General features: G+C 35.9%; 1 protein-coding gene across 1 annotated transcript in view; it reads left to right on the top strand.

Moving 5' to 3' along the window:
• SYNE1 (spectrin repeat containing nuclear envelope protein 1) overlaps positions 1 to 17,535 on the top strand; it is a 291,206-nt gene that overhangs the window by 115,392 nt on the left and 158,279 nt on the right. The window contains exons 36-50 of the mRNA XM_062490036.1: positions 1,238 to 1,425; positions 1,532 to 1,655; positions 2,634 to 2,800; positions 4,084 to 4,237; positions 4,523 to 5,151; positions 5,788 to 5,967; positions 7,439 to 7,589; positions 9,119 to 9,277; positions 10,258 to 10,440; positions 11,283 to 11,384; positions 12,734 to 12,937; positions 13,892 to 14,099; positions 14,800 to 14,912; positions 15,591 to 15,796; positions 16,830 to 16,985. Of these exons, the coding sequence (XP_062346020.1) occupies positions 1,238 to 1,425; positions 1,532 to 1,655; positions 2,634 to 2,800; positions 4,084 to 4,237; positions 4,523 to 5,151; positions 5,788 to 5,967; positions 7,439 to 7,589; positions 9,119 to 9,277; positions 10,258 to 10,440; positions 11,283 to 11,384; positions 12,734 to 12,937; positions 13,892 to 14,099; positions 14,800 to 14,912; positions 15,591 to 15,796; positions 16,830 to 16,985 (2,924 nt within the window). The remainder of the gene's footprint in view (positions 1 to 1,237; positions 1,426 to 1,531; positions 1,656 to 2,633; positions 2,801 to 4,083; positions 4,238 to 4,522; positions 5,152 to 5,787; positions 5,968 to 7,438; positions 7,590 to 9,118; positions 9,278 to 10,257; positions 10,441 to 11,282; positions 11,385 to 12,733; positions 12,938 to 13,891; positions 14,100 to 14,799; positions 14,913 to 15,590; positions 15,797 to 16,829; positions 16,986 to 17,535) is intronic.

Here is a 17,535-nt window from a genome sequence, read left to right as displayed (position 1 = left end):
TTCAACTTAAAAACTTTTATCTGTCATGCTAGGAATCCTTGGGTATATGGATATTTGGTTCAGTCCATTACAAAAGGAAAAATTGGATTGGTATTCAAACCATAAATCATCCCATCTCAGGGAATTTGGTGTAGTATTTTTATTTGTGACTCTGGTATGTTTTTTCAACAATAATAATTTTCTTTCTAAGAAAATATTACAAAAAAATTTAGTCATATTGCTCTTGCAGTAAAATGCATATAATGTCTTCTGAACTTAGTGATCAATAACTGTTTGTAAAGGCTCTTTTCAAAGGGGACCTGGCCTGTCTGCTTCAAAAAAGCTTGATACTAGTTGAGGAAAAATGTTTTGCATATGGGGAATTTATTCAGACAGCACTTGTTATCGCAATTTTTATTGCCTTTTAAGCATTATGAATATGCTTGAGTATGCTGTTATAAGGTCTTGTTCTCTTTAGGGGATCATGTTGATTAAATATCTTGATGTCGAATTATCAGCAGCTTGTTCCTGTATAATTCACATTTCCTCCTATATATGATTTCTTGTAATTATAACAATTACTGTTGTTGTTATTATTGCACACCTGTGCGTTGGAGTTCTCATGATCTTAAATCTGTTTCATTTTGCACTTTTCTAACTCACTGTACCACATTTCAGTCATTTTCATATGGACAAGTTTCCCAGCTTTCTAGAAAAAGCAACACTGGAAAATGTAGTTAACATCAGATCTCATTTCTATGAAAAGAACCTTTAGCTAATGCTGTCAGGAGTTCCCAGTAACTCTTCCCTGCTTCTCCCATGTTGTGACACTGGCTGCAAGTCTGGCAGTCCTTACCTGTTGAAATGAGGTTTTGAGTTTACTCTATATAAATTAGAGCAGCTCTCAGACAGACGTGGGGGACTGTCAAGCTTTTTCTTGAATTTAGAGCTTTGTCCTACATGGATGATGCTGTGTTGCATGCCCATTCAGATCTGACTCTTTCCTTGCAGAGTTTTACCCCTTTAGCACCGTTCCTAGGGAAGTCTTTTGCCACTACAATCTAGTTCATTGGTGTGCTGGGAGCACATGTTCCTAGGGTGGACCTGAGCAATATCTAAGCTATTAAGTGACTTCGTGATCTGATGGATGTAGCGTTGCTTCAAACTTATGAGCAGAACTAGAGAATTTTTCCTGCCATTGTTACCGTAACTCTGTTGTTTATGTATGTGGCTTCTGTTTCTTTTACATGTTCACTAGGACCTTTGTCATGCTGTGGAAAAACTGAGCAGCCCTCTGGCCTCTCTCTCAGCTGGTGTTCGAAAGGTGGCCAACAAAGAAAAAGCTGCTCAAGAGGTCACAGCATTACAGCAGAAATATGAAAAAGTGCTGGAAAGTGCTAAGGAGAAACAGAGTTTGTTGGAGAATCTTCTGGCTCAGTGGCAGAAGTGAGTAAACTCCCACATCTGTTGTGATGGACACAGAGACCTGCCTGGGCTCAGTGTGTGAGACTGAGAGGATGGCTTGGTAACTCTAGGTTGTGATTTTTGCTAGGCAGGAGAAGGAGCTGTCTGCCTTCCTGGGCTGGTTGGAGGGGTGTGAAGCTACAGGCAGGCCTTCCGAGCAGTACGTTTCTGCCGACAGGATTAAGCTGGAAGGTGAACTGCAGGCACTGCAGGTACGTTTCAACTGAAATATTGTCCCTCTGCTTTTCCCAGTGTATTTCTGTGTCTTTTAAAGGAGGGAATTGCTCAATTATAGCCTGACAAGTCAATTGTTTCTGGGCTTTGTAAATCTCTGAGGAGGTATTACATTATCGCTTGCTATTTCTCAATGACTTTTAATGGTAATATGCCAGCTAAAGAAAAAAGAAAAGGTGCCTTGGTATACCCTATTATCTGTCAAGGAAGGACATTGGTCTGCTTCTTAGAAGATTTTTTCTCTAGAGAAATTCTTTTATTAGGCAATACTTATTTTCTTTTTCTTCTTCAGTATGTGAGAAAAGGTTCTCAGATGAAAAAAATGCTCAAAGGTTTTGAAATCAAAATGGAAGTCTGATTTCTGATTTTTTTTTTCAAACGCAAAACTTTCATCCTATTCTAAAGTATGCCTTCCCTTTGAATTTTTGCCATTTGTTTTTAGATTATTATGAAGCAGTTGGCCAAATGTAACATCTTTTATACCTTCCTTGAAGCCAAGTAGTCCAAGTTGTCAGTTTTAAATATTACTGAAGAAAAGGAAAAATTAATTGAGGGATTGGGGCTTTTTTGTTCTTGTTGTTGAGGGGTTTTTTGCTTGGGGATTAGTTTGATGCTTGGTTGCTTGTTTGATTGTGGGGTTTTTTTTGTTTGGTTTTGTTTTTTAGTTTTTTTATGTTTTGCTTTGTTTGGGCCAGTTCGCAACATTTCTTCACAATTCTCTTGCTGCCCACAAAATCTGTTGCAAAACGTGGTGCCAATTTTAGCCACTGCCATCATACAATAGAGCTTTATGGAAATGTCACACTTTGTCCTAAAGGAAAGAAAAATACCAACTTTGATTAATCCCTACTGAATTTATCTGTCTGAGAGGTGTTAAGTACCTGCTTGATATTGTTATTTTTCATAATATGGTGCCATGCTTAATCTAAAAGTTTTTCATTCCATTGTTATCCAAGGATTTGCAAGCAGATATTGAGTCCCATACTTCAGTCTATGAGAGCCTTTTACAGTTAAATGAGTCACTGTTACCAACGGCTTCAAAGCAGTGTGTGAAAACAATAAAAGAAAAATTTGAAGAGCTGGATGAAAGGTGGAAAGCTTTACCACAAATTGTTGATAAAAGGTTTGTGCTTCAGAGTGTTTTTTACATATTAGAGTAACAAATACTCTAAACTCTAACCTCTAACTCTTCCTCAACAGATGAGGAAGCCCAATCCCAAACCATATTTTTTACAGTGTTACCATTAGGAAGACAAAGGTTTTAGATCAGTGCTAATCCCTGAATTCCCAGGAATGGTGGGGTGGAGAATCCCACATGTTTATGTTTATGATGCCATCTTTTTGACATACACTCCCCCTATTTTTTTGGTAGAAGAGTGTGCTTGAAGGAGTGTGGGGCAGGAAATTAAGGCAATGTTGCATTTCCTCAGTTACAGTTTCCCAAGTAAATTCCGAAATCTCTAATAATGTGTTCTTGGTTGTTTCAGTTATATGCTTTGTCTTGTGCATGGCCACACTACTGTATTTTTAAACTCACTTTGAAATTCTAATTTGCCATAAATATTATAAATGCTTAGTTGTTAGGCTGCTGGCTCATGTTAAGATCAGAAGAAGAGTCTCCTTTATTTCAAACTGTATGTTATATATTTATATATATCAGTTCTTTCCATGATGAACACACATATTTTACTATTTGTACTGTAGCTTAAATAATAGGTCCTGATCAATGCCATAATCTTCTAGGTGCTTTGTCAGTATGATTGTTTTACAATATAAGGATCTTCTATATGTTGAAGATGAGGTAGAGAAATTTCTAATGGAAATTTCAAGGTCTCTGCGGTCAAAGTTTAGACTTGGTACTTGGGTACTTAGTTCTGCTGAGTACTCCTCTCGACACATTCTTCCTTTTAGTTGTGTTCATCTAATAAGACTTTAACCTTGCTTATTTCAGTGGAAGTTGAGCATTAAATTCCTCACCCCCAGCCTAAATTCATGAGACTCTTACCTTAATACATTGTTTCAGATGATAGGCAAGGATTGCTATGACTGAAAATCAAAGTTTAGCTTCCATCAATAACATTGACTTTGCTGGGATTACACTCATAAAGAAAATCTGAGGAACATTCCTTGTTTTTGGGGGCACCTCTAACCGTTGTTTTAAATTTTTAAATTTTCCTGTTTTTTCCTTTTCTGTTTAAGAGTGGAAACAGGAAAGATCCGAAGGTGTTTTCAAATGTTATGTTATTCCCCAGAATTAAAAAATCAATATGGCAAATTAAAGTAATATTTCCTACTTGCCTTCCATCTGGCATTGATTGTAATGCTGACCAGTCAGCTGTGGGTTTGATTACAGGATGTTATTAAATTGCATCAAGTGCTTTCATTTTTATATCTGACATTCTATAGGATCAACTTCCTTCAATCACTTGTTGCTGAGCATGGGCAGTTTGATGAGCTCCTGCTCAGGTTTTCAGACTGGATTAAGCAATTTCTTGCTGAACTACAAGCCACTTCAGAGATAAACACAGCTGATCAACAACTAGCTTCATCTCACAATAAGGTAAACTTTTGGATCCAAATATTAAAGATGGAGAAATTGTACAGTGCATCTGGCTAAATGCTCATCTAGAACGGGCAAGTAATTTATTTTCTTGAAAACCAATATGCTGTTGTAGTCACATACAGGCTTCTGCTATCTGACAGTTTTAAAGCAAAATTGTAACACTCAACTATTCCCACTGAAAACCGCTCAGTAGTTCTTATTTCATTCACAAGTTTAGTATTAAACTGTTTCCTGAGCTCTTGATTTGAAGAGGAAACTCAGCCCTTTTTCTCTTTCCCATAGAACCACTCAATGGAAGTTGAAAGCAGGAAACAGGAGTTGCAAAGTCTGAAGGAGCACGTAGAGAAATTGGGTTCTTTCAGCAGCCCAGAGGACCAGCAGACATTGCAGGGAAAGACTGAAGATTGCTTGCAGATCTTCCAGGAGGCAAGTCAAATAACTAGCCAAAGACGGGACGCCCTGGATCAGTTGCGAGTATTCCTGGAGCTCCATAGTGCTGCATCAGGAGTGCTCCACCAGTTGAGGCAGACAGTGGAGAAAACGGGAAATATGGATAAAGCTAAATCTGAATTACTGGAGAAGGAACTCCATGGTGCTATTAAGGATCTTAACAAGTTGGAATCTGATGCTGTCAGTTTGGATGGTTCCCTTACTAAGGCTCAGTATCATCTGAAACACAGCATTTCTGGGCAGAGGACCTCCTGCAGGGCTATGGTGGATAACCTGGGTGTGGAACTGGAGGCAGTTCAAAACCTGCTGGGAACCAAACAAAGTGAGGCAGAGGCTCTTGGAGCCTTGCAAAGATCTTTCATGGAGCGTAAAGAGCAGTTACTGAAGAACCTGGAAGATACTGAGGAAAAGACTGACAAGGAGGGCCTAAAGGAGACAACACTACAAGCCCTCCAGCAAAGGTAAAATCATTGGCACTTTCACCCTTGATTGCAATCTCTAGACCTTTTATGATTCATTGGAGGCATATGTGTGCTTTCTAGCTGGGTACTTTATTTCTTGCCGAGCATATGTATCTACTTAATAACATTTTGTAAGTGGACTATTTGGATGTACCACACACAGAGCAAGTCCTGCTTAATCTTTTATATTGAAAGAACAGTCATGAAAGTCTATGTCTCAAAATTATATTTTGTCCAAATGAATCTAAGATCCAAACAGCTATTAGAAATCCTATATGAGATAACTACCTTGCAGAACTGAAGATTGTACATGGGGTAATGGAATTAAAAACACTTATTGTAATAAAGTATTAATCGAAATATCTGAGTATATTTCCCAGTTACTGTTTGAGGGGAGGTACATATATTTCTGTATGATTTTTTAGCACTATATGTATCATAAAAATCCCATTCTGAGCCTAGTTCTAGCAGGAAAAAAAAAAACAACAAATTTCTATACTGTAGGAAATATTTGTAGGAAAAAGGGAGTTTTATGCACAGTAACACTTAGAACAACTGTTCCATTCTTTCTTTCCCGTCTCTCTTGCAAAAAAAAGCGAAGATGAGCAAATTTGAAAACAGTCTTTTAATTTGCAGGTTAAGGATCTTTAACCAGTTAGATGAGGAACTGAATTCTCACCAGCATGAACTCCAGTGGCTCATGGACAAAGCAAAACAAATAGCCCAAAAAGATATCTCACTTGCTCCTGAGACTGACAAAGAGATAAATCGTTTAGAATATCTGTGGAAGGATACCAAGAAAGCTATACATGAAAAGTAAGTAGATTTTAGCTTAAGATAAGAAAGGAGAAGATGGGGAAAGAGACACAGTTATTACATGTAATATCTTCTTGCTATATTAGTTACAGTGAAAAACAGGGCTTTTAGATTAAATGCTTAGCAGTAGATGAAAACATGCTAACAAGAATATTTGGAGCAGTTATGCTATTAATAAAGCCATAGGTGGGTCCTCAGTACAGTATGACAGATAGACATTTTATTACATACATGCTATATTGCATGTTTTTTTTTCTTTTCTGAAATATAAGAATTCTCCACTAAACTTTTGCTGTCACTCTAGGTGGCACATATTCTTCTTCCAGCACAAATTTTCCTTCCTTATTGATTATGTATTTCTGACAGTTCTATCTGTATTCAGTGGTCCAAAATAATTTTCAAATTTAAGTATTCCTGTCTGCCCAAGGGAACAGGTTTGTAATAATCATTAGTTTGTAATCAGTTACAGTTTGTATATGACACGTGATCAGATGATCAGTTTTATGAAAGTTGATAACAAAAGAAGCTAAAAACATTACAGAAAATTTTATCATACCATTTTCTTTGTCATAACTGCCTCACAGTCATCTTTAAAGAAAACTAGCAGTGTTTTCTCTCTCATATTGACACAATTTTAGTCCCTCCTTAACCTGCTTATTTTGGAGAGTTCTTGGGAGCATTCAGACAAGAGCCAGCTCCTAAAACAATTGCTCCTCTTTTTTGATAATATCATGTTTCCCAAAATCCTTTCATTGAAAAACACTGTTTTACAAATAAGCATTGCATATATCCAAAGTATGACTTCTGCTTCTCTCTCTTCAATATAGACACCAGGAATGGACGGAATAGGTCTTTTTCCTCTGTCCTTTGCCTGAGCATAAATAAGCTTTCCTAGAAAGAGGGTGGGAGAAAAACTAGGCTTGTTTTTAGCAGAAGGCTAGTTTATTCTCAGTAGAAGGGAGGGAGGTAAGTTGAATATAATATTTTAGTCCCAAAAGCATGCATCTGGCAATTGGAGGACAAAATAGACAGACCTTAGAATGCATTGCTTTAGTCTTTATTTCTGCTTCCTTTTACCTAAAAACCACTCCATGTTAAAGAAACAAGTTTTGGTTTGTTTTTTTAAATGAACTGTGAGTGGCACAATTATTATAATGTGGTTTTAAGTCAAAACAATGCTAAACTTAGGAAATGAGAAGCTTGAATTCCAGATTCAGTCTTTCTTTTGCTAAAGTCAGTTGCTTTAGTATCTGATATTTATGAGATGGCAATTCACATCATGTCTCTTCAGTAAGATTTTTTGTGATGGATCAACAGTGATTTGTAAATCCAAAATACTCATGTTTCCTTGGCTGCCCAATTCATGTTTAGAACTGCATCCTGGTTTTCCCAAGTGAATTGCTATGTCATGTTCTCTATCCTTCAGAAACATGACAGCAAGTAGTACTAACACAGCTTTTTCATATTACAGAAAGGAGCAGTCCTGTGTTCTGATTGATCTGATGAAGGAATATCAGAGCTTGAAGTCAACAGTAATGAAAGTCATAGACAGTGCTAACAGTGCTTCTGTGACCAAATCCATATGGAAGGATCATGAAGATATCAGGCGAACATTATCAAAGGTAATAACGTATATTTTCCTTTGAGGAATTTTAACAATTTTTTTCTTAAATGGACTTTTTTTTTTGTTGTTTTAAAGATGCCCTTGAGCTGTGTTTAAAACTCCTTGAATTTACTGTCAAATTTTGTCACGCTGATGTTCAGATTTTAAATTGCACTGATTATAATGGGGAAAGAATATAGCCCTTTTTTGCATTTTGGTGAGATCTATTAATCTGTTGTTACTGGAAATGCAGATGCTTCATATATGGAAAGCATAAGTGGAAAATATTGGAAAGCTCTTTAAGAATATATTCCTATCATAGTATGAAAGGATAATTCTAGTCAACATACTTCCTTTTTTTCTATATTGGGTAAATTTTGGAATAGATAAAAGGCCACAGAAGGACATTAATTGCACACATTTCCAATGTGTGTAATTTTTATGTCTGTCTCTTTCCCTAAGAGGACTTCTGCCATAGTCTGTAATGTTGATACTAGCCATTAAGCAGAGATAAGATATTTGGATCCTGACATTGTATTAATTTCACTGTATTAACTAAACTATTATTCACTAAATTCTGCTGTCCACCTGCCTGCCAGGATAAACAGTTCTGAGTTAAATTATTTCTGTTCCATTGGAGGGTAATTTAATTTGGAAGCCTATTGAGCTCTTGGTTGAAAATCTTTCGGTAAGATATATATAAACCTTATGCTAAACAGTGTGTATTTATGGCATCTTTCGAATAGATACCTTAAAATAATTAAAAAAAAAAAAAAAAAGCCAGAACAGAGCCCACCAGTCTAAAAAGAATTTCATGTAACTTCTACATCATTCTTTTGAGAGTTGGGCTGAGGAGAATGTCCTGCTACAGCAGTGGCCACATCTAGGCCTGAAGAAGTTGAGTGCAATAAATATTTTTGCCATACTGCATACAGATTACTAGCTTATTGTTAGTACTGCTCTCTAGTACTTGCTCTAGAAAAAAAGAATAAGATTCTTACTGTGATCCCTTCTCAGCATCTTTCCTTTACAATAACAGTGTTTTAAAGATTTCCCTATGCCTAGGGTTGCACACTTAGTAGCCCTGAAGATTTTGTCTAGTTCCTTTCAGAACACATCTGTACTTTTGTTTTCCAGAATGTCTAGTAGTGATGGGGTTTGTAATCCTAAATTTTATCTGTAACACACTCTGTTTACCTTCCTGTAACTGTTGAAGTGATTGTTCAATGATGAAGACTGGAAAAGCAAATTTAAAAAAAAAAGAAATGTCCTAAATTTCCCTAAGTACAGAGAATATCTGGTTACCAAGTGGAAGACATGCAAAATTTATTACTGCCACTCATGTGCTTTATTTATAAGAGCAATCATCCTATATGATTATGCTCATGAGAAAACCATGTCAGTTGCTTTGTATTTTGTGAAGTAATAAATATTAGATATGAGAATTAATGAATTCATAACACAGGGCTAGGGATGGGTATCTGGAGAGCTGTATTTTTCTTTCTTTCTTTAAGGCTTCATTAAACAAGCAAACATTTATGTCCACAGCATGAAGCTGCCAGGAATGATCTGAGTGATAAACAAAAAGACCTGGATACTTTCACTAATAAAGGGAAACATTTGTTAGCAGAACTGAAAAGAGTACAGAACTGCGATTCCACTGCGCTGAAAACAGATATGAACTCCACAGTGGACAAATGGCTAGATGTAAGAGTCTGGTGTTTATATGCCAAATACAGTTTTTAAGTTTGGCTAAGCTTGCATTATTTCTATTTTCTTAGGATCTAAGAGTACAATTGTTTAGTAAAATTTACTTTGAAGTATAACTCAAAGTCTTAGTCAGAGGGATTTGGTGTCCACTGTATGCACGAAGTTGTGACATCAATTTGACATATTTTAAGCAATGTCTTACAGCAGTGTATGAATGCTACTACTATAAATTTGCTCACTGTGCAGTTTCAAGCATGAATTTGGGTTGGATTCACACCTAATGCATACCAGCAATGCTTTATTTAAGTAAATTGGACTAATAACTTCAGCAGTAAATTACTTTAAGCTAAACCACAAGAGCTATGAATATGTTGAGAAAAACATCACTATAGGAGAGAAACATAACATAAAAGCTAGTTACAGAATCACAGATTGGTTTAGGTTGGAAGGGGCCTTAAGGATCTGGTTCCATCCCCCTGCCCCCAGGGCAGGGGGCATCTTTCACCAGACCAAGTTGCTCAGTGCCCCATCCAACCTGGTCTTCAACATTTCCATGGATGCGTCTACAGTGGCTCTGGAAAATCAAGTCCAGTGTCTCACTGCACTCACAGTAAAGAATTTCTCTCTAATATTTTACATTTTCACATTTATACTGCTTTAGTAACAAATTCCTACATTAATATAAGAAGGATAAATACAGTTTTTTTGAAAACTAAAGTTTATTTGAACATAAAAGCTCTTTCCCAGTAAAAAAATATACAAATATTTGGAAAGAGACACAAAAGATTTTTGTTTGTTTTATGATCTGGGTAACTAAATTGAAATCAGAATTCAGAACTTAGAACTAAATCCAAGAAAATTATTTTACCAAGGCCTACTAATTATTTTTTTATGCATTTGTCTTATAACTGTCTGCAAAATAGAGAAGTCTGAAATTAATTTTTGAATGATATTGATATATTCTTCTTTCCTAAAAGGTATCTGAAAGAATTGATGATAACATTGACCGACTGAGTGTCAGTGTGTCTCTGTGGGATGACATCCTGAAAACTGGAGATGAATTAGATGGATGGTGTAATAAGTGCATTTCTCAACTGAATGAAGGCATCAACAACTTCAGTAACAGTCAGAGAATGGAGGTCCTCTTGAAAGATTTCCAGGTGCTTATACACAAATCAGTGATAAAAATGTGAATCAAAATGCCAAGTGATGTCCAGCGCAGAGAGAAGTCTGTGCTGTTGTAGACCTCTGGATCTTCTGTTCAAGCTGTGGTACCCTAAGCCAATAGCTAGCTGAAAGCATTCCTGTCTTTTTATTTGAAAGTTTTAACTTCCAGTAGAAACAAGAATGGCACATATTACTAAATATAAGCTCCATAGTTATTTTGGCTCTTGCAGTTATATTTGTTTCTAGACTGAATTCTATAGCAGTAAAAAACAGTAGAAATTTTGGACAACTTCAGCTAAAGTTTAGCAAAAAAATGAGTAGTTTCTAAAACCGCATCCAGGAAGGTAGGTACTCCAGACAATCAAAGAGGTATGCTGGACTGGGAGGCAGATTTTAATGTCTGGTTCTGACAATTTCAGTTAGATTGTGACTAGATCAAGACCTCACTTGCTTATAATGAAATTCAGAGACCACATGTAATACACATGTATGTTTTTAAGTGGAGCCTAACACCCCCAGTAGATATTTCCAGTCAAATCAACAATGACATTTTCATCTTTATTTACCCAGTTTTTGATTAAAAAAAAATCTTTTAGTTAATTTTAAATACTGATAATTTGTATGTTTATTTTAAAGGAGGGGAAAATGTCTCTGAACTGAGTCTAATAAGGAAAAAAAGAGCTGGGAGATTTTTAGAGCACAAAATTAGTCTACAACAGTTTTCCCTCTGGTTGCGAAACTGTGTTTACATTTTCTTTCAATTTTGAAACTGATGGAGCATCCTTTTGAAAGTCTTGCAGTTTGGTATGAAACTTTGACCACATCTCTTTTGCAGTCTGAAGTCAAGAATAAAGAACTGAAGTTGGAGCAACTTAGTTCCAAAATTTCAGAACTCAAAGAACTGACCCATTGTCAGGCGCCTCCTGCAGATCTCCAGGTAAAATAAAGATATTGGTAACGACAGATTGTGCTCAAATAACTAAGTAAACATTCCTTCTGAAATGTTTGTCTTTCCTATGCAGCCCTTTTCTTTCAAGGTGACAGATGCAGCATTAATATTTATATGTAGCTCAACTATTCTTTGTTCATACTTCTCTAGGTAAACTTGGTTTTCTTTGGTTTTTTGTTTTTTATATATAAACAGTATGACATAAAGTAAGTGAACATTAGGGTTGTAGAAGTACTTTTAAAGAAATCAAAATAGAACAAATAATTTATGATGTAGCTGATGAGAAATGAGACTACAGATATTCTATACACTGCACAACATTAAGCCACATCACACGTGAGTGCATGCACAGTTTGTTTTCTTGAAAGGATTATAAGGCAGTAAAATATGCTTATTTGCTTTGTTAATCAAAAAGTATTCTTTAGTGGAATAGAATAAGAGCCCTGAACTAGCTCTTACATGAAAAACTTAGAACAATGAGCACAAAGGTGAGCTGTTGAACTTTTGGAATTCAACCTTTTGTTGAATTTCTGACTAATGTCAAAATTTGAAAAAATAAGCTGACTTCTACGATTTCCATGGGTGAGGTGCATCTTGATACATATCAGGTTTTAATGAAGGTTAATATAACACTCAAGCCCAAGGAGGTTGTGGAAGGAACTTTCCTTCTCTGTAGAAGGAAAGAACCCACCTGGAGGTGTTTCTATGCCACCTGCTGTAGCTGACCCTGCCTTGGCAGGGAGCTTGGACTAAGGAATCTACAGAGGTGCCTTCTAACCCAAAAGATTCTGGGAATCTGATTTATATATAGTACCATATTATGACTGATTCAATTTACTTCTGTTAGTGATATGTGCTCAGCTAACACCTACTATAATTTTGCATATTCCTGTCTTTGAACAGGTTAGGGGACAGGATTCTAGCTTATTTTTTGTAATGTCTTCAATTTTCACCTGCCTTTACACTTAGATACTTCAAGCCTCAGTGTTCTTAAGACTCACTCTCCAACAGACTTTTTTTTCTGAGCTATATATATGGCAAATTAGTAAAGGGAAAATATCAACTGTTTAATTTTTCAAAAATGGATAATAACTGCAATAGTTTACAGTCTGGTTTTTTATATGTTAGTATCCCTTCTTTGGATTATTGTATATCTAAGAGACTGAATCCTGAATGGTTGTAATTTTGTAGGTATGTAAGTATCTCCAGTTGAAGCTGTAAAGAGAGCAAAATTATCATTGTGTGCCACTTTCCCGCCTTCCATTTTGCTAATCAGCATTTACCATAATAAACATTTTTGTTACCAAATGCCTTAATATATAACATTTTGGTTTTAGTTCATAGAATCAGATGTGAGGCAGAAGTTGGAACATGCCAAAGAATTATCAGAGACAGCAAAAGAGATGCTGAAAGATTTCAGTACTCAAAAGATGCAGTTACAGAAACTGATTGGTCAGATGACAGACTGGCTTACTCAAGTGGAAGAGACACTGTTAAGCTGTGCACGTAACCTGGATCCTGAAGCTCTAAATAAACTAAAGGTCAGTGCTGAAGAAAATTAATATAGTTTTCCATATGCATTGATCTTTGGGGATTTATTTTTCTGAGCTTTATACTTAATTTTCCTTTGATAAAAAAATGCGTATCTCCTGCATAGCTGCTAGAATATTAGCAAATAATACAGTGATAATTTTTAGGAAGTTGCACCAATGAACAAAAGTTCTGATTTATTAACTTTATACAAACCTTTTAAAAATTTTTAATGACTAATAAGGTCTTTGTTGTGGCAAGAACTGGTTTTGTTGCATTGAACTTGGTCATTGCTCCAGCATGTTTGCAGGTGCATTGATTCCCTCGCAATAAATTATGAACTCATAGCACATCACAGTAAAAATCACTGTTCCAAATTCAATTTTAACACAAACTTCTACCCAAGAAGTCCTCCTCGGTCATCATATATAGCAATTATTTTTTCTACATCCAAGTGCTCTCTTGACTGGATGCAGTTATGCACATCATAACATGACAAATCACATGGAGGTATGTAACTGTGAGCACAGTTGATATTGATACACTAGCCAATTCCCATTTAATTTTCAGAAAATGTTTCACTCAAGTTGTATTTTAAATCCCTCTCATTCGGAAGTCCTGACAAATACCAGTGTCATATTGCATCCCATGTGTACCTTCAGACATTGCTGAAAATACCTAGTACTATTCAGTATGCTTTGAAATCTGTTTATTCATAAAAGAGTAATAAATCATGAGAAACAACACTTTTCACATTTCTGTAATGGCCCTTTAGTTTCAAGGATTCATCTCACTTGGAAAATTCAGGAAACGTGATCCAGTGCCTCTTCCCTTCATTGTATCTGGGATGAATTATAGAGCACAGGAGGAAAGAACATATGGCAAGAGTAGGAATGCTTGAGAAAAAAAAACAGTTTTTTTGTTTCTTTATAAACATCGTATTTATGTTGTAACTTCATTTTCAGGGAACACAAAAGGACCTTCAGCTTCAGCAAAGCAGCATTGACTCAACCCAGGAGACCCTCAACAGCCTCTGTCGCAAATACCATTCAGTAGAGCTGGAAGCTCTTGGTGGCACTGTCACTTTGTTAATAAAGAAGTATGAAGCTGTGAATCTGCTCTGTTCCAGAACACAGGCCAGGATGCAGGAGTCCCTGGAAAAACATTTTCTCTGTGAGTCCTCATGCTGGTTAATTATCAGTGAGCCAGTAGCCCACAGCCGTGAGTCATCCTGGAGTCTGCCAGAGTTTCCAGTGACGTCACTTGAAATTACAACTTTATTTTTGTATGGAGCCTCTCAAAAAGTCCCGTTGCCAAATGTTCATTGGATAACTGCTATGAAACAAAGCATTTGCATAAACAGAATTCAACTCTAGCCATGTAATATGCATGAAAATGCACCTTTCCTCACTATTAGTACTCACCTCTGTCTCATAAATGCACTTTGTTTATTTGCAATAAAGAAAGGTATATAACCAAATGGAGGTGTTTATAATGTAAAAATACCCATCTCAAATCTTTCCCAGGCTCCCTGGATAGTCAGTGGAGAAAAGTAAGCAATGTTTTATCTTATTTATTGAGATACTGATTTAAATTTTATCCATCATGAAATTGGGACGTATCATAAACTGAAATTGACTGTCAAGGGCAGCCTAGTAAGACAGTTCAAATTTGGATCTTTACAGTGGAAACGTCTACTTTCTTGGGAAATTAATCCTACTCCCAAGGTTATTGAAGACAATTAGACTTATTCTGTTAGCTTTTGTACACTGTTCCTGAAGGATAAAAGAATTTTTTTAAAAGCTGCATAATATTATGGATAATGCTGTATCTAAAAAAAAATTTCTCTTTTCTATACTTTTTTTTATTAAAGTCTCTATGCAAGAATTCCAGGAATGGTTTTCTGGTGTGAAGGCTGCAGTAAAAGAATCATCTGACAGGTCTGGGGACAGCAAAGCCATAGAGGCAAAGCTACATGACTTGCAGGTATAGTAAACAAATTAAATTAAAACAACCAGTAATTAGCAAGTTAGTATAGGAACCAATTGTATCTGTAAAATAATTTGTAGATGCAAAAACACTTGTTGGTTTTGTTTTAAAAAAGGTAATATAAGAATGGTTTGAGGCAGCAGTATGTACTGTAGAAGGAATACAGTGAAAACTCTGGTCTCTTTTCTGAGAGATCAGAATTTAATTTATGGAAGGTTTATGTGTAACTATATTATTCTTGTTTCTGATTATTTATATTTTTTTTCCTTTTTTGCTTTCTTTCTTTCTTTCTTTTCTTTTCCTATTTTTATAGCAATTTTAATTATTCAACATTTCAGATTAATACTGGTATGTCAAAGATAGTAGGTATATGCTTTTGATGAGACAGAACATAAGTGGCAGATACTTATTGTAAGCAGCCGTAATTCCTGAAATATTCAATATCTTCAAGAGATTATTAAACTTCAGAGAAAGCCATGACTACCTTGGGATCAAATAAGAAAACTGAGTGCTGTTAATTGCAGCACCACTTAATAAAATTTTATTTGAACTATCTGCTTAGAAAATGTTTCCATAGCTAGGCATGGCTCTCACCTTCTTGGAGAAAGCTGACCACTTCTCACAGAAATATTGTATATCTTTAATTATCAAATCTTATATTCTTTCATTGCACAGGGTGTGCTGGATTCTATTAGTGAAGGACAGAAAAAATTAGATGCTGCCTGCAAGGAAGGAGAAAGTTTATATGGTTGTTTGCCCGAACCAATTGTGAGCCATATTCAGGAGCAAATAGCAAAGTCTAACCAGAACTTCCAGGAGTTTCTCAACCAGTGTCTGCATGACAAGAAGGCCCTGGAAGCTTGTGCCTCACACCTGGGGAAGTGAGTAATACCAGTAGTCACTAATAGGTGACCGTGAAATGGTCTGGCCTCCAAAGTGCAGGGTAAAATACAAAATTGTTTCCAGTTGCTCTAATCCTGTTTGCTTTTTGCTTTGGAAATATTTAAGAGAAATTGAAGTTCTCTGATAAATACAAATCAACAGGTCTTGCTCCAAGGGCATTGATTTGGTTAAAGGATGAAAGGTCAGGATCATATATGCAGAAGTTCTGAGTAGCTTATGAAACTCCAAATCAGCAGCTGGGATTCCAGTAATTTAAATGCCATTTTCTGGACAGAAAATGTGCAGTGAAGTTCATTTCTGCCCTGGAGTTTGCAGATAGTATGCATTTTACACAGCATGTCTCTGTTCCATTCCAAATGGACATATTTCCTAAGGAGGCAAGAAGATAACACCCTTAAATTACTGCTTAGGGCTTGGATTTTGAGAGTTAAAATATTTTCAGATCTAACTAGATTCAAAACTGTTGCTAATTTAAAGCCATTTTAGTGTTGCAGTAATGGGTAGAACAGCAGGATAAGATAGTGTGCCTGCATATAAGAAAAAAGGTTTACAAAACTGGGGCCAGAACTTCTTTTGCTGAGTTCTGAGCCCTCAGGATTCCAGTTCTCCTCTCTGTAGGAGAAATTGAAAGCACAACAAACACTTCAGGTGCTTTACACATAAATGCTGAAAAAAGCTCACTTTTACCCATTGTTTGTTCTCAGTCTAAATTATGGTAAGAGTTTGAAAAAAGCTTTTTTTGGTCTCCTTTTATTGAATCTAGTAATAAATAAAAGTACTGTCACTTTAAATTTTGGAGGCTTCTGATCTCCCTGTAGTTCCCATGATTTTCCTGAACATTTTTGGAGAGTTGCTGAATATTTTTAGGCTAGTAGTCACCGTGGAATTATGTTTTGTGTACAACTCTTATTCTCGAATATAGTGGATATTAACTTCTTGTGGATATTAACTTCTTCCAACTTTACTCCTCTTGAGAAGTACTTTTTAAGGGAGTATTTTTCTGCTTCATAGCTTTGAAGATCAGTACAAGAAGCTTGCCCTGTGGATGCATGACATGGAAGAAAGAATAAGCACAGAAGCATTAGGAGAGAACAAACATCTGGTTGCTGAAAAGAAAAAGGAGGTCCAAAAAGTGGAAAAGTTCCTGGAAGAGTTGATGAATTCAAGGTATATTGAAAATACATTTTCTAAAATACTCTCACTGTTTCCTCTATTAGGGCAGAAATAAAATTAAACGCTTGGGGTAAAGTGTGTTTTTGAAAGCTAGAGGAATGTGTTGGAAAATACACTGTGAAAAGAGGCTGAATCCAGATACTTCTAGTTCTAATGAATTTCAACCAAATCCAGTATTTGCTCTTGATAAATTAATAAAAGCTTATCATACTTCATTAATAAATGGAAGCTGAAAAATACACGTTTTAAAAATAAAAGTTAAAAATATTGCTTTTTAAAAGCAACAGTAAAAATTACATTTATCATTATGTCCATTTTAATTTTTTTTTCTGTCCTGTAACATTCAGATCCAACCAGATTAGCAGAATCCCCTTCCACATATAGCTCACCTTATGAAAGAACTCAAAAGCATCCACATTAGCTGTGAAATCTTTCTGAAATTCAGACTTAACCAGAAGATGATGAAGTAATTGCCGTTTCGAGTACATAGAGCTGTTTTCAAATTCTCTATTTTGTATTGGGTTGGTGAAGGTAGGAAAAAAAT

The sequence above is a fragment of the Cinclus cinclus genome, chromosome 3 (genome assembly GCF_963662255.1).
Source record: "Cinclus cinclus chromosome 3, bCinCin1.1, whole genome shotgun sequence".
NCBI classification, from domain to species: domain Eukaryota; kingdom Metazoa; phylum Chordata; class Aves; order Passeriformes; family Cinclidae; genus Cinclus; species Cinclus cinclus.
The sequence above is the reverse complement of the archived record's forward strand: the minus strand, read 5'-3'. Positions and strand labels throughout refer to the sequence as shown.